We start from the raw sequence: 22,263 nt of genomic DNA on the forward strand, positions 1-22,263 counted from the left end.
GATTTAGAAAGCCTATTTTTCCCGGTATTAGTCAGCAGCAGCAGCATCTCTGAGGCCAACTGCATCTTCCAGCTGCATCTGTGGAAATCTCTACCTCTCGGAGTCTATTAAAAGCACAAGCTGCAAGACTGTATCAGCTGCTCACATAGATTAATGTGAATGAACTGCTTGCTCATTTGATTCAAGGAAAAAAAAATAACTTGCCCTGCAACATCCCTATATGATGGTACCTTGAGATTGCTCCATTTTAGCAAATATAGTCCATATATACTGTAAAATTGACTAGTTCCTGCACAATGTTGGATTATATCAACAGTAAATTCACATTCATGCCACAATAATTCTGCTCTGGAAATGTCTTAGTCATGTAAGGGTTGTTTCTAATCATTTATTATATAACGTTTCATTCCTCCGATTTGATATAGCTTCACATATTTTCTTTTTCATACACTAATTACAAATGAGTAATCATAGCAACTCAAGCATAATCTAAGATTTGATCAGATTTCACATATCCATATTGTCTCGTCTCCCTGCAGGAGTGACCACCGTGCTGACCATGACCACACTCAGTATCAGCGCCAGGAACTCTCTCCCTAAAGTGGCCTACGCCACGGCTATGGACTGGTTCATCGCTGTCTGCTACGCCTTCGTCTTCTCGGCCCTCATCGAGTTCGCCACAGTCAACTACTTCACCAAGAGGGGTTACGCCTGGGATGGAAAAAGTGTGGTGCCAGAGAAGGTATTTGAATCCTTTTTTTTCTTTTTTTACAATACTTATTCTCCTAAGGGATCCGCACAGAAAAGAATAGAGATAATAGACTTGACAGAAAATGTTTTGGTAAGGCCTTTGCACATCAAGTCTGTATTTTTCGTCCGAAATTGTTGCACGTTTAAAAATGAATCCGACCTTACACCGACTTCGAAACTTTCGTCTTCATTAAAGTTTTCAGATACAGGTTTGATTTTCTGCATTTTTCCGCATCCGTCAAAAGCCAAAATAGGGTTGTTTGACACTCAGAGACACTGTCCATGCAAATGTCATCATCCAATATGAACATCTGATAAACTGATTCATGTCTCCCAGCACGAAGAGCACAAAGTATTTAACGATAAAGCAATAAATTGATATAGAAATGCGTAATTTAAAGATGAGATTGTGGCAGGTGATTGCAGAACAGCTTGGAATCTGGGATGGTTGCAAAACAAAGCATGTACAAAAGACAAAGATAAGGCCCCTAGCTAGTTTACCAGTGCCCTATATTATTTCTTGAATTACTGAGGTAATCACCATTTACCAACCCAACCATGATCACAGGGTTAACCTCGATTAACATCTCAATTGAGCACGATCACAAAAGGCACATGGGCGAGCTGTTCAAGGGGAAATCTCAGTTGCGTCCTGACTGTCGAGCCGGTCAGACATTTAAAGCCTCGGGTCCCCAAATTGCACGCGCTGGATCGGTGAGCCGGACCAGGTGCTACTCCGATCAGAATGCCCGACTGAAGAAGGTGGGAGACGAGCCGCGCCTCAGCAGGGGGATAAGCCAATCACACATCCTGTTTAGCAGGAGTTATACAGATGGAAGGGCACCAGCGGTGGACGTAACAATTAGATAGCAGTGATTGTGCTTTACGCAGCTAAACGATAGCCTCTTGCTAATGTCATTCATTCATTAGCCCTGTTAGGAACAAGCGTTATCCATTGCACACACATAATTAATTCAGTTTTGTCTTGTATTGCAAATCTTTGCAACAAAAATAATAATAAAACATATCAGACTCAGTGTGGAAGGTAACAATTTTTATTTGATGACGGATTAAAGAAGAACAAAAAATACGGACTTGGCATTCAAAGGCTTTTAGGCAATCTGGCACATAACTGCGTTATTTATCCCATTTCTTCAACTATATTGTCTGCCCTTGTTTTTACCAAAACAAAATTCAAAAAGGGCCAAAATAAGGGCAAATCCAGACACCAGTTACCAAAAATATAATTCCAGAAATTGTATATATGGACTTCTGTTTCAAGGAGTCATTCATTTTTGCACCAGGACAGTTAGCACTTCACTGTTGAGAGAGGCAGTCCAGGCAGGGAACATTTAGCTGTTGTCGCCAGCTCATCTCATTGAAAATGCAATTTGAGTAACATGACATGAACATTAATAGTTTAGTGTTCATCTCGTGCTTTCTGCTCCGCTTGTCTCTATACTGCAGTTAGCAGCACCGTACTCTGTAATCCCCAGATGATTTTGAAAATTTTTAGATTGCCTAGTTTATTGCTTCTACTTGGAGGCAAGGAATTAATATTCCTGAACTTAATTTCCATATTTTAAGTGAATATTCACCAGGCTGCTGAATATCAATAATTGTGCAAAATGTTAAAAAAAAAAACATTTTTAAAGAATCTGAACTTTATCCTTTTTTACTTTCCCCAACAAACAAAAACAGCAAAAGAAGAAGAAGGAGTCCCTCCTGAAGAAGAACAACACCACAGCCTACCCAGCTGCCACTGCTACAGCCTTCGCCCCCAATATTGCCAGGGACCCTGGATTGGCCACTATTGCCAAAAGCGCCCCGCCACCCCCAAGTGAGCCCAAGGAGGAGCCAAAGCCCAAGCCTCCAGAGGCCAAGAAGACCTTTAACAGTGTGAGCAAGATAGACAGGATTGCCAGAATAGCCTTCCCATTGCTCTTTGGAACCTTTAACTTGGTCTACTGGGCGACCTACTTGAATAAGAAGCCCAAATTGCAGGGGATGAATCAGCCACACTAATCCTTGTTTCATTACTTTGAAATTATACCTGTAATTTTTGTTGATTTCATTTTCTTTCTTATTCCTCCTAAAACAGGTGTTTATTTTCATTTTCAGACAAACATGGTGTCCATGCTGGTTTGAATTCCCAGTTGTTGCATTGCTTCTATGTTTACCTAAAGTTTGAAGATTTTGAAAAAACAAAATAGAGAAAAAAAGAAAGATAACAGACTTTTGAAAGGGTGTTGTTCAGGTCTCGGGTGATGCTACTAAGAAAATGCTACTATAAATATATAGCCAAGAGAATGCTATTCTACAACTGCACATAGCCCACACTTGTTAAGGGGCTTTTGTTTCTATGTTTGTTTTCTTTTTTGTTTCTATTTCATTTAAACATGGAAATCACAGACACGGTAAAAGGCACTTGTGTATATGCATGGGCAGGGCATCTTATCATTTATGTTTATTTATTCAAAATACAGATCAACATTGACTGAGAGCTTAGTTCATTTGATATCAGCAGCAAAAATGCAACGCTCATCCTCTGTCAAAATATCTTCAATTCTCTGTAGATGTTTTATGAGATTAATTATGTCATTCTTCAAAATAGGGTTTCTGCAATAGCAATAAAAACATGTCTCAGTGGACACACCATTTATTTAGGGATAAAAAAGAAATACAAAAATTCAATCATCTCTGTGCTCAGCATTGAAAATATTAATTTCCTTTCACAGCGTTGTAAATATTATCAAGTGTTAGAGATGTCAATATTATGTTTAAGCTTTGCAAAGTGTAACTAAAGGTTTATTGAATACATGGAAGAGTAAACTTTTTTATTTCATTTATTTTTGTTTTTGTTTATGATACTTTCTACAAAAAAAAAGAGTATATACTGGTATAATTCACGCTTAAGTGACTGTTTCTCGCCAAGTTCGCGTTCCATTCAAAGCTGCTTTCACACTGAAGCAAAATATTATTCAACTGTGTGTTTGTGTACACACACAATGACGGCAACAACAGCAACAACAACATCAACGGTGAAAAACTGAGATTGGCTAGTTATGAGTAAGAATGTAAAATAAAAAAAATCATCTCGAATCATGGAGTGCATTTGACATTTAGAATTAAAACATTCATTATTTACTTCTTTTGTTTGTTTTATTTACGGTGGGGCCTCGTTCGCCAAGAAACGCCATTCATAGCAAAGTACGGTTGGCATCGCTTAAAGACGGGTGGGGCACATTGAGAAGGAGGAGAAGTGCCTTTTTTAATTTTTCAGAGTTGAAGCTGTGATGGCTACTACTTTGTTGATTGATGGCGCGTCTGTATTTTCCATCCCACTGTGTCCCCTGACCCTGTTTACCATAGTCCCCCCCCCCTCCATCTCCTTTCAGTTGAAAATTGAGACATAACACTCAGAAAGTACCAGCTACACTGCCTTCAGTATCACATGCCCGTTTGGACTCATTTGTTGCTGCTTGTTGGCGAGCAACAGCGAGAGACAGGGACAGAGACAGAAAGGAGACAAAGAGAGAGTCGAAGAGAGTCGAAGTGGCACTGTAATCTTGCTTTAGCCGGCGCTGTGTTTCGCACAGAGGACTTGTCTTGTAGTTCCACGATAGTGAAGAAGATGAATATATTTTTGTAGCATGATGTCAATCCCTCTTCCGAGAAAAAAAACAAAACAACAGAAACTAACGCAAATGTGAAAAGAATGCTTTTTTTTTTTTTTTTGTCTTGAACATTGCTTGCTCTTTTTTTTTTCTTTTGACTTATATATATATGAAAACACATTTTAAGGACATGCTTCTTCTCTGATGTGGCACGTTGAGGTTTCCGAACAGTCCATTTTAAATTATGTTAATGTAGCAATATTAATTAGCAAGGGCTTTTCTTAGGACCTGAACCTGACACTCAGTCTGGGGGTGATATCCATTGTAGCTTTACATCGACCCCTCTCTACTTGTAGTTTCACCGATATATACATGGAAACATAGAAATTATTTAGATTTGGTCAAAGATAAAAGGCATCGCATTGAGTGTCCATCTCGGGCTCCCGCTCTGACCTTATTTCACAAAATCACATTTCTTGTTGTGGGAGTGGGGGTGCATTGCATTGCATTATGGGTTCTGAATATGTTTTACAGGGCACTGAACAGGCTAAAAGGCATGTAAGAACCCTGCAGAATTCTCTGTGTGTTTGTGCGCTGGGGTGAAGAGACGCTATCGCCAGAGGAAAAAACGGAAAAGAGATCGGTGGTTGTTGCTATTGTTATTATTTGCATTATCATTACGACCGATGCTGAACTTATCCCCCTAATGGCAGACGTCTTTTGCTGCTGTTAACAGCCCCTAAACCTACAAGCAGAGGGTCAAGGAACTGCAAAGTTCAGGATGAAGAGTTGTATAAAGATGAATTCTAAACTATTGTATGTATGTTTATTATCATGAAGAAAAAAAATATATATACATATGTAAAATACATAATGCATACAGTATTTGATTCTATTAATGAAGATATTAGCTAAGATGATGATGAATATTGTTTGTATTATCAACCTATTGTTATGCATTTTGCACATTTAGAAGAACAATAACATTACATTTATGTAGTCAGCTTCGTGCTATGCAAGGACAGCTTTGAACCACATCATTGACCTTCTCTCCCTGACCATTGTGTTTCAGATTTACAAGCTATTATGAAAAAAAAAAAGAAATAAAAAAAAGCTTAGCTTTTATATCAGCTGCGCACCCACTAGCGTTTTTTTTTTTTGTTTTTTTCTTTCAACCATGGCTAAACAGGGTGACATCAAAGAAAAAACAGTGGATTATCTCTTTTGTTTGCGCTTTGGATTTGTCGGTGGTTGAAGGGAAAATGGCTTTCATTGTTGATTGCACTTTTTCTCCAGAGACATGCAATAAAGTGATTGAACTGGAAAAAAAACCAGGAGCAAAACTGTAACAAGATCACCTTGTTAATAATATTCTTGTTCATTTCCTGAGCCTGTTTGTCATTGCAAAAATGGAGGCAGGTGAAAATGTTACTTTGCTAAACGGATCCTTTTGTTTACCTTCTTTGCTTTCCAAAGCTCAATGACATTACAGGGAGCGCCAGAAAGAGTTTTGACTTTGACAAAGTAAAAAAGTGAATTTTGTAAACTTTTCAGTTTGGAATATCTTTGCTAAGCCCCCTCTATCTTGTACTCCAAGCAGGATCAAACAAAATGCTAAAGACCATTTACAAGTATTTTTGAGCCAGGTCTGGTTTTGCTACATTTGATGCTCCAGAGAGAGAATGTGAAATATGAGGCACAGTGCAATCATGAGCTTCCAACTTTTACCTTCACACTCATAGAGCATACATGTAAATATCACATTTGTAGGAACATCGGTCATTTATTTCATTATGTTTGATGCAAAATCCATTGCAGTTCTCAGCAGCACTTGCTTTTCAACATTGAGTCTTTGGTTATTCCTAGATACCTACTGGAGTTTTTTCTTGTATTTTTATCAAGCGAAATATGGTCTGATTTTCACTGAAATGTAAAAAAAAAAACTAATTTTCTAAAGCACAAAAGTTGATTAGGGTAAGAGTAAAGAGAGACTGTATACATATGGATATCGACAAACACACACTGTCAAAACGCACACAGACACCCACACCCACACGCAGTACACAGGAATGTGTTGGTAGTCCAATGATACTGACAAACTGGGTTCTGATGGATGTAGAAATGGTGAACCTTCTGTAAATGTTTTCTTTTGTTTCTTTTGGTTATGATATGGCCCTGTAGAATCTGATTCTCTGCATTAGTCTTTAAATAAAAAGAAAACAAATGAAAGTCATGGCTATACCTCTGGTCCTTGTGCTATGGATTACCTGAGACAAAGACTCATAGACACATAGATCTCTATCAAAGCATAAAGTATGAGTTTTCGTGCACTGTTTACATCACAGGTAGTTAAAGTAGGACTAATATGACATATGTTTGAATCATTAGTCTGTTATCACTTTACACACAGTATTTAATATGTAATTTGTGTACATTTCAATAAGAGCTTTACTGGAAACCTTTCACTGGATAGATTAAGGAAAAATATATTAATAATGTGTTAAGCAACATATGGTATATGTAGAAGCCAATAGCTGCATTTACACAAAACACTGAAACCATTTGGGATTGTCATGAAAGATTCAGGGGGCCCAGAACCCTAAAACATGCCAGATCCGGGTTTACGGATGTGTATTAGGACTCAAATTAGCAGCAGCTCTGACATGAAGCCTTATATTCCACCAGTTATGATGAGTAACTGATAGATTGTCCCAAATGCGACTCCATTTGAAGGGATGTTGCAAAAGTTGTATCCAAATTTAACATAACTCCTGGTTCTTTATTTCATTGTTGTTTTGTTTTTCTTGCTCTAATGATGAAAAATATCAGTCTGTCAGTCGGCCGGTCAGCCCACCACTTTGGGTCAGACTGAAATATCTCAACTACTATTAGATGGATTGCCTTGAAACTTGGTGCCTAGAGGATGAATCCCCCTGACTTTGGTCATCCTCTGACTTTTCCTCCAGCACTACTAACAGGTCAAAGTTTTCACTTGTCCTGTAAAATATCTTAAAGTCTCTGTAAACCCACACAGGTGTTTTCAGTTAATCTGGCTGATAAGACCTCATCTCAGGACTGTGTGGGCGTGTACAGACTAATTGAGTGACATGGGCTGTATCCAAAACCGCCTACTATACAACTGACGAATGCAGTATGCAGTATGTACTGTATTCTGTATACTGCGTTCGTCAGTAATATGTAGTATGGAACGTAAATCTATTTATTTTGTAGTACGCTAGGCCGGGTTTCGAAGGTTTCCGGTTTTGGAAAGCGGAAGTACACAGTACGGACAATAGCAAACATCCGATACTTTACATTACAAAAATGACCGAGAGTGACAGTTCCAGTGCTTTGCATTGTGGGATACAGTAGGCGAGGTAGACTGGTCCGATGCGTACTGGAGATTTTTTCCGAATCAGTACGACACCCGGGTATTTTTGGCATACAGTAGATTTTGCTTTTGCTCGCGTACTGCATACTTCATGCTACATTTTGGCCAAATCAGTACGTACTACTAGTATAGTATGCGGTTTCGGATACAGCCATGATCTTCCTGAGTCTCCTGTTAGCGTTTCTGAACCTGTTAGGGCAGGACAAATTACACCTTTATCATTCTTATTGGTAGATGAAGATTAGTGACCTAATAAATTCCCATCAAATTTACTGCCCACGTTCAATCAGAGCAGAAAACGCCTTTGTGAGTGTACAGAGGCTTTAACATCTACCAGATACATTGACAAAAGAAAATTGTACAAATGTTCATGGTTCCCAGACGATGAATCTCAGTGAGTCTGGAGATCCCTGACTTTTCCTCTCGCACCACCAACAGTTTTTGATGTCTTTAATACTCTCTTAGCTTATGACTAAATACTTGAATAACTAATTAAATTCCCATCAGCCTCTGTTACAATTTGTGTCTATTACCAATTAGCAAATGTGAGCATGATAACAAGCTAAACTAAGATGGTGAACATGATAAACATTATAGCTTACCTACTTAACACCAGCTTGTGAGCATTGTCCTTGTTAGCATGTTGACTGTGCATGTAGTTCTGTTGGAACTTTGCCCGAAGGCCGTTGGATTTGATTTACTGGACGTCAAAGCCCTTGTTTATGATACTTGTGATTAAAATGTACAACCTGACCTTTATACCCTAACCCCATACCCCTAAGTCTTGCACCATTTGTTACCATCCAACCAACCAATTTTTCAAATCATTTGGTTTTCCAACCACGTATTAATTGCATCACGCATCAGTGTATTTCGCTGTAAATCAATCACACTAAAATCTGTTTTATTCTCCTAACTAAATATATGTAGGTAGTTCTCCTTCTAGACTTTAAAGTGGTTGAAACTGGTTCAAAGTTCCAGAGATTAATTTACAGTCTAACAGTGTTGCAAGGCCTCTGCAAGGCTTTTTTTCCTTTGATATTCTAAGAATCAATTTGGATGGTTTGTGGTCTATTTCAGACCAACTACTGCTGCGGTTCCACTGTTGAATGCCTGTATTGATACATTTATTACATCCCTGTTTACATTACATTTTTTTTGCAATTACTGTCCACCACAAATAGATATTAATTAATTTTAGATGTTATATGTATTCCTATATTTTAACATTGCACTATTTCATGCCTTAGATTCCCATTTTTTACATGCATGCTTTTCTTTTTATTCGTATTTAATGAGCATTGTTGGAGGGGAGGCTGAGATCTAAGATTTTCATTGCCAACGACCCGCTCTGTAACTGTTGTGCATATGACAATAAATAACTTGAAAGAATCAAAACAAAATCTCCTTTGCACGCCTCGATCTATAGCCAATGTGCCAGTGTGAGTTACAGTAATTGGCCGATCCATAAAAGGCAGTCCAACCATCTCTCAACTGACAGCTGCATTTTGTTCCTCATTGCCTTTCTCCTCACTCTTCTTCTCTTGCCGCCTCTGCTCTCTAGCCTCCACCTCATCCCCATCTTCTCCCACCCCGCCATGAGATTTCAGGTGCAGGGGAACGTGTGCTTCTTCCTTAAAAGCATGTGAGCTGCCAAGCCCTGAGACTGTTATGTAATAAAGCTGCTTCTCGCTGGCAGAAGAGCAGAGAGAAGAGGCTTTTTCTCTCTTTTCTCTCTGCCTGGTCCTCCTCCTCCTCCTCCTCCTCCTCTCTCTCTCTGTCTGTCATTTTTTTCCCTCACAGGGGAGACATGTCCCACTCAGTCTTAGGCACAGGATGAATTGTACTCCGATTGTTTCTGCATATACAGTTTTTTTCTGTTGATCTGCGCTTTTAGACACATATTGGAATTTAACAAAAGCATTGTGCGGATGCTATTGTCACAAGCACAAACCCCTTCTTTCCCTTTTAAGAAAAGACAGTCCTTCTCCTCGTCTCCTAGTACTCCATTTAGAGGCGCGCTGAACAGTCGTGTTTTTGCAGGAATGAATGGAAATTCAACCGAGGCCAACTTCATGTAGCTCTGTCAAAACGTACACAAAGAAAGGCAAATCAGAAAAATGCTTACCAGTGATCACCCTTCTTAACACAACATAATCCAACACAGAACCACTGTGCTTTGACTCTCAGTGGCTACTGGGATCCATTGTGACTGGAGAATCAAAGCTGAATAAAGCTCATGACTTCTGCAAAGGAACAATCTATACAGAACCAGCATTGAGTGAGCATTTGATAATAAAAGGATGGTGGGGTAATAGATTGTCGCGGTAGTCGGTGTTACCGGTTTTACTAGATGGTCAGGCATACACAGATCACATTACTTGCCCACCTTCTTTATGCGTTTTTTATAGAAATAAAACCCATTGAGTTTATTTTGGCGTATCAGCGGCGTGTTATCAATATAGCCGGACGACGGACGCTACAATCTGAAAGTGAAAGTGTCTGCTCTGTACGGAGTATCAGCGCAGAGTAGCAGGAGTTGACAGACAAGATGATGGCAGAGGATTTGGTGCATATTTAGCAATATTTCAGATTAAAATCCAATGCTATAAGGGAACCAAAATGTTAATGAGGCAATCGTCGTGAGGAGGACGGAGCGGTCACAGCTGGTGTGCACGGCGCAGTGGCTCCAGGTGGAAACCTGCAGCCTTGCAGTGAAATCTGGACCGGAGAGGCCAGACACACAGCCATCCAACGTTAAAGATTAAAGTAAGAGCTCTACATATATTGAGTGTCGTCTTTTCTTGTAAAATGTACGGTGCAATCGGTTACACCGGTGTTGTCACAAGTTTATTAACTGGTGGGAAAATGTCCTCACCATGACATCCCTAGTGTGGTATTTCTTATACATTGGCCAACAATTACGTTGTCATCTTTAACTGAATTTTGTTCATGAAGAGAGGAAAAATAGCACTGCATTTAGCTTATCACTGAGCTCAGAGTATTTGACCATAAATGTAAGATTTCTCATGGAAGTTCATATTCCCCACATTGGTATGACGGAGGCTCAAAGCCAACAAAAAGGGAATGTGGAGTCACTTTGTCTTTTTCACACCCAAAGCACCTTCTGCCACGTCCGAATCTCCAGGCTCTAAATTCTTAAACAGTAGCCACAACACGGACTCACATCTCCTGAGATTTCCATTAGTTCCCTCCCTGCTTGCTCATTTTTTTCTGTCCCTTTGCTTCAGTATCTCTTCCATTGCCTGCTGTCTCTCTTTCCCCAATTATCCTGTGGAAGATTCCACAGATTACATGGCCAAGTATCAGGATCTGTGATTTGCTTTTCTCCTTCAATTGATAGGAATGAATGAACATGCAAACGGCAAGGAAAACACAATTGTGCACTCACCAAAAGTAAATGGTTCTGTTATAAAGGTTTTGTGCCCAAGGTCAAGGACGGCATTGTTTTTATGTTTACCAGTATTCTCCATCGGAACATGTGCTGCAAACTGTTTATGTACAATAGAAACTCCCTACAACCTTTTACGTTTTTAAGGATTCATTATTTAATTGAACTCTTCAAGGCTGCCACTGTGAATTCCATCCAATGTCAAAAGCTCTTCCTGAATTGAAGCTATTTCAGATTTAAATGTCTGGTCCTTAACAGCAAAATGCTAGGCAGTAATGTGAGGTATTTTGACACAAAGTGCCAACCTTTTTTATGATGACTCAGTGAGACAGGCTGGTATAAGCAGGAAGCCTCAGCAGTTTTCTGTCCATGTGCTGTAACTTTACAGAGAATAATGTAAAAAAAAAAAAGGACATTAACTCAAGTACTGTACTTAGGTATAATTTTGAGGTATTTTGCTAGATGTGAAGCTAATGTGATCTGTGTCTCTAGTTGATGACATCATTAGTAGGCATCAAGGCAGTTCTCCATGTCAAAGCTTAGGAAAAGCTCATGCTGTTTCATCCGACATCGTCCTGGCATACAGGTCTTTGAAAGCATCATCGGTACGTAAAGTAACCTTTTGTGTTTATCATTTATTGATGTATATGCATATTTGCACAAATCAGAGATATTTGAACGGTTTGTGTGCAGAAAATACAGATGGTGTATTCATGTTGGCCACATGTTCTGGCTAGCTTGTATGAGATACACTGTATGTAGCAACATAATGACAACAAGTAGTCAATCTTTATGATACATTTGGAACTTATTTATATATGTGTATGATTTTGCATACTTTGTGTTAGACTTAATTCTTACTGTGAACTTACCTTAGTGGAAATTAGTTTTTTGGTCAGTTTTACCCTACTGCCAGTTGCTACATTAAAGAAAGTCAACTTGGATCCTAGTTGTCAGTGTAGTAATTGCAGATGGAGTTTATCTGCCTGTCAATTCATGCAAGGCATGTGAAAAGATTTTATAAAACCTTTTTTAGTGAAAACAGCTCGCTGCTGAGGATATAATTTGGGTTGATGGGAGCTGTGAAAGTCGACCAGAACAGTGAAGTTAGGGGTCGTAAAATCAAAACAATGAGTTGAAATATGTTAAAATGGAGTTGATAATTCTCTGTGATAATTCATCACATTACACAAAGTCACTTGATCCATGTAAAGATATTGTTTAGTGAATATTTAAGCAAATGGTCTGAAAAGTTTTATCATTCTTCTTCTTTATAATTTGTGCTTTTTTTAAAAATACTAGAGCTGTGTCTCAATTCGGATACTTCCATGTAGTACACTGTGCACACTACTTACTTGTGTAGTGCATGAATTTCGACAGGGTAGTGTTGTCTCAAAGAGCACACGGATCACTCCGTATCGGCAGTATTTAATTTCAGACGGATAAATTAATCCAATAATGGCTTCTATCCGACTACAGTATAGTTGTACTTAATGGAAATATGACTTAAACTTGTATTGTTCATTTCAATCGAAACTGCTGCAGCTTCCTTTTTCTGCCATTTTCACAAGTTTGAAATAGGTTGATGGCCCCTCCCCTTCATAAGTACAATATCCGGGTACTTAAAGTGCACTGCATTTTACCATACTTCTCAGTTTGAACGCACTTATGCAGCAAGTGTAAGTACAGAAGTATGCAAATTGAGATACAGATTCGGACATATGGTACCCAAATAAATGCATATCTGCATTGCTGCAGGGACAAGAAATTGCCGTCACTGATTGGAGTAGCCACGGGCATGGCAAACTTCTGGCTGGTGTTACCACAAAAAATAACTACTTCACAAAGGAAAAGCAACAGTTCTACCATGTGAGAAGTGAAGTAATCACATCTATTTTTTTTCTGTCCATGACATTCAACCCCAAGCTGAACTCTGTGCTTTGTTCATTTCAACTTCATTGGACGACGGCGCAGTGTCCCTGAGGGGCCTCTTCTGTCGCACTGCATGAGATTTCCACAAATTACCAAGACACAAAGCAGCCCCTTATAACGACAGTATAAACCTCAACATGTGCTTAGATGCAAATACTAGAGAAAAAGAAGAAGTCCCTCTTGGGGGATGTTACCATTTGGAGCCATAATGTTGCAGAGAACACAGAAAATGAATTGCTAAACTTGGCCCTGGCCAGCTCGTGGAAGCAGAGCAATGCAGACTTTTAGCCCACGAGCTGTTCTTTTGCAATACGGATGATGTTAGTCACATAACAGGACATTTGCAGAGCCACCACAGTGACAGGTTTATCTAAATGGGCTAGTCGTTAAGTCTTGTTAGAAGGCTTCAGAATACTGGGCATCAGCTAATGATGGTGGAAGCAGCCGAAGGCGGACTCGTCAGTCCAGAGGAAAGACTGGCTGATGGTAGGGATGGGAATGGGACATATTCTCTAGGCCATCATGATATCATCAGCGTATTGCCTTTCCTCCCGCAGCTCTCATTAGAACACAAACATCTTCTTTTGTCTTCTGCCTTTCTAGCATTCACATTTCAATTTACTTTCGAGGACTAGAGCGATGCGTATACCTTGTCTACACAGTTTTGTATTTCTGTTTTTTTTCTTCTCTCTCCTTGTCTTTCTGTCTGGTTTTGAAGTTGACACCCAGGGTCAGCCTTACCACTGAACCATTGAGCTCCTATTCAACCATCCCATCAGTTCTGACAGCAGTTGTTTTGTTGCTCTGCTTTCCAGAAGAAGTGAACTTGTGCCAAGACTGAAATGAGGAACGGCAGCCAGGGAGCATGGGTAACTAAAGGTGAACTGAGAGAATAGGAGAAAAGGAGCTGGGTGGAAAGGGAGTAGTAGGGTGGGAGGGGGTGGAAGGTGCACAAGGGCATGTGAGATGTGAAAGGGGGAGATGATCAAGGATGAGAGAGGGTCCAGAGGCAGAAAACATCAAGTAGGAATGAAGTAAAGGAGGAGCAGAAGGAAGACAGAATGGAAGGCAAAGGGGAAAAAAACAAAAGTTACTACAGAGCAAAGTGAAGGAGAAGAAGATAGGTATCGTGGAATCAAATATAGTGATATGGGAGGAGGCGGTAGAGGGAAAAAGAAGGAGAAAAAGATGCCAATTGCTGTGTGTCTCAACTTGCGTACTTGCGTACTTACACTTGCTGTTTTGAATGCATAAGTGCGTTCACACTGAGAAGTATGGCAAAATGTAGGACACTCTAAGTACCCGAATGTTGCACTCAAACTTGTCAAAACTTTGAGTGTGGAACGCTGGACACTTCTCAGCCTCAACGGTCGCCATCATTGCTACGTAGTGGAAGGGGATTGGCAACCAACCTATTTCATACTTGTAAAAGTGGCGGGCGAGGAAGCTGTAGCGATTGCAATTGAAACAGCGAACACCAAGCTATACAAACCTAAGCTATACATGTGTTTTTTTTCCACTAAGTACCACTATACTGTAGTCATCCATCCATCCATCCATTATCTGTAATTGCGGGGGGGGCTGGACAGGTCACCAGAAACAATCAGGGGTTGGAGAACAGAGAGCAGAGATGTTCTGTAGTAGAGCGTAGAACCACTTTTATAGTATCAAGTATGATACCACTGTTATGTACATGAAAGTAAAACACTCAAAGAAGCCGTGTTGAAAATATATTGTAATTCTTGTTGAAGGTTGATTGTATTCTGTGCTTGTTTCTAATCAGCTTTGCCCTCTTGACTCTTCTCTTTCCCTTTCATCTCACCTTCTTTTCATAGACTTCCCTCAATTTCCTCTTCTCATCCTCCTTTTTAGATGTTTGAATTACACATCTGTTCTCTTTTCAAAATCACAAATTACATCCTCCTCCTCATCCTCCTCCTCCGCCACCTCTAAATATGTACGATGGACTTTAATAAGACAAAAGACGCTTTGTCACGTCCAAAATTGCTTTCCTTTTTCTTGAGATGCACATTCAAGGTTGTCTGTAGGGTTGCCTTATATAATAACAGTTATGTAACATAATTAAAAGTTGCTGTTTTACCATCATTGGATTACGTTCGTGTGCTCTCTCCACTTGCCAGCCGAGCGTCCTGAATCGAGAGTCTTCTTAAGCTTGTTGCGATCCTCGGTTATATTTAATACCAGACAACAGAGGGGTAATTTGTTTGGCTTACATCACCAAACGCATCCTGTTCCATTAAATTGCAAGTGAGGGCTTTAATGTGGAATTAACTAGTTTCCTGACTGCTTACAGAAACACCACTTCAACTCCGCCAGTTAATAGAGTCGCAGACATAGTACATTATGGAGGCGTGTGGAGCTCCTTGTTATTTTTGGGACCACAGCTAGAACACAATTAGTTTTACTTTTATGAAATAATGGAACTTTAATTATTAAATTTGATAACTGTAGTATGCAGAATCTTTCAAGTCGCACCAACTAGGGGTGTAAGAAAATATTGAAAATATTGAAAATATTGAAAATATTTAATATTGCGATATTATGTTTTGTGGTACTGTATCGATTCTCAAAAAATACTATAGATTTTTAATTAATAGTTTATATGCAACGATTGACTCAGTCAGTACTTCATTTAACTTACAAAGATATGCGTCCTCTCAGTGTATGTGTCCTCTCAAAGTAGTGCTATAATGTTGGATGTTACTGTGATAAATGCAAATGCAGATCCCACTGTTCTGATTGCATAAAAATAGTAAACTTTTTTTTATCAGATATTATGCATATGGTGTGTTTTTTATACATGACAATTTTCTTGAAATTAGATTTTAAAAATCTCAATATATATCGCTTTGCTTACAGTATCACAATATATAACCCCTGTATCATGATACGTATCAAATCGCCAGATTCTTGCCAATACACAGCCCTAGCACCAACTATATAGGTACATAAAGGTAGGCCATAGGCTTGTTCAAGATGAGCCAGGCCGGCGCAGAATCGATTATCGGCGATCGCTGCACAATCCATGCTGGTTAGATTTGTGTCCAACTTGCTCTGACGTTGTGCAAAACATGGTCAGCGATAACCTCACGAGATCGAGGCGGTCGCACTTTTCAGAGCCAGGCGCAGCAGCTGCTATCCACCGATTGCAAGACCAAGGGCATGATGGGAAAAGCCTGGTTGTTGCCTTATCAAAGAGCTGATTGGCTCTTAGATTTGACAACAAACCCCACGTGTTGTAGACAATCCAACTTTCTCTGTATAATTGTAATATTCAACTCTAGATTGTAGGATATCAGTCTCATGTTGTGCAATGAAGGTTTCATCTGTTAAGAAACATATTTGTGTGGTTGATATTAATAATAATAAGGGTTATTTATATAGCACTTAAATAAGTGCTTTACAAGACAGACATAAAAATAACAAAATATAGAATACAATACCAGATACACACACATTTACACATTTACACATTTACAAACAAATATAAATATATTCAAACGTGGTCTGCAAACTACAAGTAGCCTACAGATCGGATCTAACTATTTATGTGACTTCCTGTAAATTCTATGAAGGCTGCTGGGAACTGTCAGACTTGACAGCAGCTTTTTGTCACCGCCCCGCAGTGCTGCTGCCGCCTGATCTCGTCCACTTTCCAGGCGAGGCGCAGTTCAACTTGAACGAGCCTTATATGACTTCTATCTGCAGTGCATTTTGTCCTTTTTGTACAGCATTGAGGTGGTGCTTGTGGATTCTGCGGCCGTATCTGCAGCACACAATCCACTCTTTGTAGTAATATAACTGGATTTATGTGGAACAAATTCGACCCGTTTGCGTTTTTTGAATTCTTTCATTCCAAACAATGGCCCTGGCTTCAGTTTTGCTGCAGTAAGCTAGTTGGCTACGCAGCCAGTAAACACTGCCTAATTCTTGAAGGTCAAAGCATAAATAGTCTTGGATCCAACATGGACAATGTGTTTGCCTGGTTCAGTCCGAGGCTATATGGAACTGTTTGGAAATTACTTTCTTTACGGGGTATTATCTGAATGTGTGTGCTGTCAGCTGTCTTGTATTAATGTATGTCGTGTTCAGTATTGACCCAGGCACATTTGCCCACTGGTACGTATAAAGATGACAAACGTAACAGATTTATAGCTTCACCTTGAAGTGTGATTTTGTTTGTGTGTGTGTGTTTTCCACTATGCTCATATGTGCTTCATGCACATATGTGTGTGAATGTGCGTGGGCTTGTGTGTGTCCCACCTAGAGCTGTGTTTCTCTCCTTTTCACCGCCATAAATCACAGTGCAAACCCACATTTACCACGGTCAGCAGCGCAGGCATCACCTGGTTATGGTTCGTCTTAATCTCGTGCCCCGTTCAGCCTGAGCACTGTTTCCCCCTTAAGGGATTCAGAAGGGATCACTTGTGTTCATTCTTCTCTTGTAATATCCTTAACCCTCCCTCTTTCTTTTCCTTTTTCTCCGTGTGTTCCCTTCCCTCTCGATTTTCCTCCTCTCTCCACGTCCTTTCGGATGCTCTTTGTCAAAGCCAATAGTTGCTCTGCATATCACTCACTAACAAGCTCTGCAGTTCAAAAGGATACGAAGCTCACTTCTGCTCGGCCACACATTGCCATTCAATCATCTCTTGTTACCATGATGTGCCCCCTTTGAAACCATCTATTCTGTGAGGGAAAATAGCCATTCAAAGGGCACAAGTTGTATTGAATTCGATCACAAGAGAATAACATTTTTTCTTTTTATTTCCTATCACATTTTCTTATTCCAGATAATTGCACTATGGACTTTCAGAAAGAGGTTTATCCTGTTTTCTACTGGGGATTACCCGGCAAAACTGACTTCCTGAAAGTATGACACAGTGCTGGTTGTAACCGTAATAAATGTATTGGCTCGTACAGGTACAAAATATGATTTCCTCTCGAGGCCAGTGCTTTTCCAGTCTCAGGAGCATAAATCAATAAAGAACTTACAAGATAACACGGTGTGTGACCGGGGAAGCACAGGGTGAAACATTGATTGGATGTATAGTTAAGATACATCATGCTTTTGCAATGCAATTATGAGGGGGAATCATCTCAAGAAAGCCAGATTTGAGGAGGACATGCTCCTCGGCTTCCATTTCGCTTGTCATACTTTCACATACAATGTCAAAACAAACCTGGGCCCCGCAGAGAGCCTTTTATCTTTAGATGTATGGTTAGGCTCTCAATCTGCCGGTCTGTGTACGGTAGGCAGCACATACTGCAGCGGGTTGAACCATAAATCAAGCCTTGATAGACTGTGTACACTGAATCGACACATATCTCACATCACCTCCCCAGGGATGCACGGGAGGCTAAGGCATCCATCAACGGTTAGCAGGTTAAATGCAAATGGTGGGGAAGGCAAATGGATCCTGATCAGACTAGGAGCAAATCAAAACATATGGCGTTCTCCTCCAGAGTGCTTCTAAACAGGCCAAACAGCAGTTGTTACAAAGTGGAGTCAAAAGATATTGTGTGCTGGGTAAAAGCTGCAGCTTGTTACCAGGGACACGACAGGGCTAGATATGAAAAAACATAACCAGTAGATTTACTACGAAGCTGTAGACTTGACACTTGGATTTAAAGCCACAAAAATCAAGATTTGAGATCCCCTTAGTTAGGTTTAGGAAAAACTACATGGTTGATTCTTAAAATGACTACATATGTGTAGTGAAAATGTGACTTGACGTTGTGAAGACGGCACACAGACGATCAGCTTGTAAAGTGAAAGTGAAACGTAAAGCACGGCACATGAACAGCGGTCTCCTGGATGATAGCCTTGTGTTGTTGGACCTATCCAACTCCCGTCCTGCCTCGCACTGTGTGTCTCTTTCGCTCTCTAAACTACGTCACCGCATCACTTTCGCAATCACATCACAACGTGATAGTGCCACAACCGTGCGACATGCAGTCCCAAATCTTTACAGGTGTGTAGTTGAGATCATAATGAACGTAGAGTATGGAGATGGTTGAGCAATGGTGCCGGAAGTAGGGGGGGAGGAATTGGGGAAGGATACCCCCCAACTTTACGCCCCTGGCCTGATTTGGCGTATCCCAACGCAAGATGATCTCTAGTTTTTTTTAGCTTTTATCAGCTCTTCTGAGCAATTGCTGTTTGAAGTTATTCAGAGATTCAGAGATCCGAGATTTCAAGATACAATGGGCCACAGAGGGAAAAGATCGGAAAAACATGTCATTCTGTTCTAAAATACAGATGTACTACTGATGTTTTTGAGCAACAATTTCCTATTACATGTGGGTTCGCCCGAGGCTCTCCCTCTCCTTCTCGCTCTCCTAAAAACCCTGCAGATTTCCTTCTCAAACATGAAACATTTGTATGATTTGAAATGCTTGTGTTCTTTCTCTGTCATGTTGTGTATGTGCATGCTGTGTATATACTGTACATGGACCCATATGCCTCTCTCACACACACACACATACAATCACCTTGGGGACAAATTAATCCAATATCCATCATAATTTGATCCAGTATATAATTGTGTGGTTGATTACCACAAACACTGCCACATATTTCAAAATCCTTAAGGAACACTTGTTATTCGTGTGTAACCTCCTCCACTCTCACACAAACACACACACACACACACACACACTGCTAATGCTGATGTAATTTGTTAATGTTGACATTTGTTCCACCCTCAAGCGATGCATTTTACCTCTTCATCCACCCTGTATTGTGTCATCTGACTCGAATTCTGACCCCGCCCACCATGTAAACAACAGCGAGGGGTGATAGATAGATAGATGGATAGATAGATAGATAGATAGATAGATAGATAGATAGATAGTTAGATAGATATATAGATAGATAGAATACTTTCTCTTCAAAACATTCAAAGCATCAAACCCTTGGAGGAAAAGGAAAAAAGATATAGAAGGATATTTGACTAGGAAGCGAGAGAAAGCTTAAGTGAGTAAGATGCTGAAAGAATAAGATGGGGACAGATAGAGATAGAGAGTGCCTCCATTATTCATCTGCTCATCTCACTGCGGTGGATCCAGCAGGGGGAGGTGTTGCAATATTTGGTTGGTTGCTGGCCGTCTGTTGCAAAAACCCAACTTAATACACAATCAGACTTGCATAAAAATGCATGAAACTTTTTTTTCCTCCACACCTGAGAAGCGTCCCCCTAAACAGAGATAAGCAAAACTGTACAGGGTCCTTAACAGAGTCTTTTTGATATCGAATAGACAGTTGATGTGTCTTTTTGTCTTTATACTGGATATATGTCTCTTTCGCTATCTCTTTCTCCCCTCTTTCGGTGCTCACGTCCAACTCACTTGGCCGGAGGAGAAATACGTGTGGAGCGGGGCGGTGAAAGAGCTGTTCAAAGGCATGAAATGTCTCCCCTCACTTGGGAGGTTCTGACATTTCGTCTGTCTTGGAGGCAGGGAGAGTGGAACAGAGAGAGAGAGAGGGAGGGAGAGAGAAGCCGGATATTGGGATGAACCCAGACACAAAGAGAGAGTTGTGTCTCTCTCTCTCTCTGTCATACACAATGTGATTGTTGCATTCAGTAGGTGGTTATTATCATAGAACAAAAGAATAATGACAGGTTTGGGATTATGGTTTCACGTGCCTCCAAACAATGTGTGTGCCAGGAAGTTTTCTCTATATTTTTGCTCTGCAGCTCCCCACCCTATAGCACTACTACTACTACTCCGTGTAGCTCTTGGCCAGTTTTAGATACTTTAAATTGACGTTTGATTTGCCAGTCAAACATATCACAACAATGGCTGTTGTACAGCTGCCCTGCCAAGCTAATGAGACCCTGATATTTTTTACTCTGGAGCTGTCAGATCAAACCGGGCCAGTGGATATTAGACTTGTATTTGACAGGTTATGAAGACGAGGACTCTACTGGGATCAGGGCCACATTCACCCTTTAGGGGGCCCTAGGGCAAAAATGAGTCCTGGGTCCTTATTGAGCCCCCCATTTCTCTGCATGTATTAGTTTAAAAAAAAAAAAAGTTTTGTAACTTAAAGTTTCTTTGAGGAACTTTTAACTGGTTATGAAACAGTCTCAAATTAATACTGATGCCTCCATATGACCTACATAAGTAAATGAGACTATCAGCGAGAAGATTGGCTACTTCTATATGGTTATTCTTAATGCTAATCATCGGTGCCACCTGGTCGGATTCTGCACGTAAGGGTTAGAGTTAGGTGAAGATTGTATTCCAAGGATCCTCCTGTGTCGTCCGTCGATATCGCAGTTGAATAGAAGTCAGAGGCAAAGCACGGGCCGGCGCATGTCACTCAAAGTCCTTCACTCATGTGAACTTAAACCCCGTGAATGGATCGGGTGTGACAGGAGCAGAGATGAGAAGGGCGAAGCCGTGTCTACGGTCTTGTACCCAGCCTGTCTAGGCGACTCTAACTGCCGCCCCAACCCGCCATTCAGAAGAGTGGAAGGGAGAGGGTTTAGGGTTAGATAAAATCATGCAGGTTCACCAGAAACTCCTTCAGCTCAGACTACAATGGGCTGTTCCTTCCCGGTCCCGTTTCTAAGATTATGTTTGCCTTGTTTCCAGTTTTTAGTTATTTCCTTTTTTTTTATTTTGGTATACTCACCTTTGTCTCTCGTTTCAGATACTTCACTTCCTGCCCTCACGTCTCCCGCCAGTGTGATTGTCCATTTCCCTTCCGACCCTTGTGTATTTAGTCCGTGTGCGCCCCTTTGTCTGTGCCCATCCGTCTTTACTGTTTTAGTGAGCGTTCCAGCGATGATTTTCTGAGAGGATTCCTATGTGTTTTTGACCTTACTCCTGGATTTTTGACTTAGTCCCTAGATCGTGTTTTTTGGTATCTTTGTCTGTCTTCTCTGGACAATTTTACCTGTAAACTACAATATGGTTTTGCCAAGTAAAGACTTTTGTCATTTTTTTTGTCTGTGAGCTGTGCTTTTGGGTGTCAGACCCTGCTGCAGTAATGAGAGGTTTTCTAATAGCTAGTTCACACTACACGATTTTAGCCCTGATTTTCCACTCCCTGACAGTTTTGGGAGCTCCCAGACAAAAGCCCCAGATCAGAGGCAAATCGGCATTGGCTCGCACATCGGTGTTCGAGCCTT

The 22,263-nt window shown here is 40.4% G+C and overlaps 1 protein-coding gene across 7 annotated transcripts in view; it reads left to right on the forward strand.

Annotated features, from left to right (window-relative positions):
* The window catches only part of gabra1 (gamma-aminobutyric acid type A receptor subunit alpha1), a 61,649-nt gene extending 55,049 nt beyond the window's left edge, over window positions 1-6,600 (forward strand). For all 7 annotated transcript variants that reach the window (XM_037747812.1, XM_037747809.1, XM_037747808.1 and 4 more), the window contains exons 9-10: window positions 540-742; window positions 2,452-6,600. In XM_037747812.1, coding sequence (XP_037603740.1) covers window positions 540-742; window positions 2,452-2,775 — 527 coding nt within the window. In that variant the 3' untranslated portion in view covers window positions 2,776-6,600. The remainder of the gene's footprint in view (window positions 1-539; window positions 743-2,451) is intronic.
* Window positions 6,601-22,263: the final 15,663 nt, after the last annotated feature.

This window comes from Sebastes umbrosus, chromosome 17 (genome assembly GCF_015220745.1).
Source record: "Sebastes umbrosus isolate fSebUmb1 chromosome 17, fSebUmb1.pri, whole genome shotgun sequence".
Lineage (NCBI taxonomy): Eukaryota > Metazoa > Chordata > Actinopteri > Perciformes > Sebastidae > Sebastes > Sebastes umbrosus.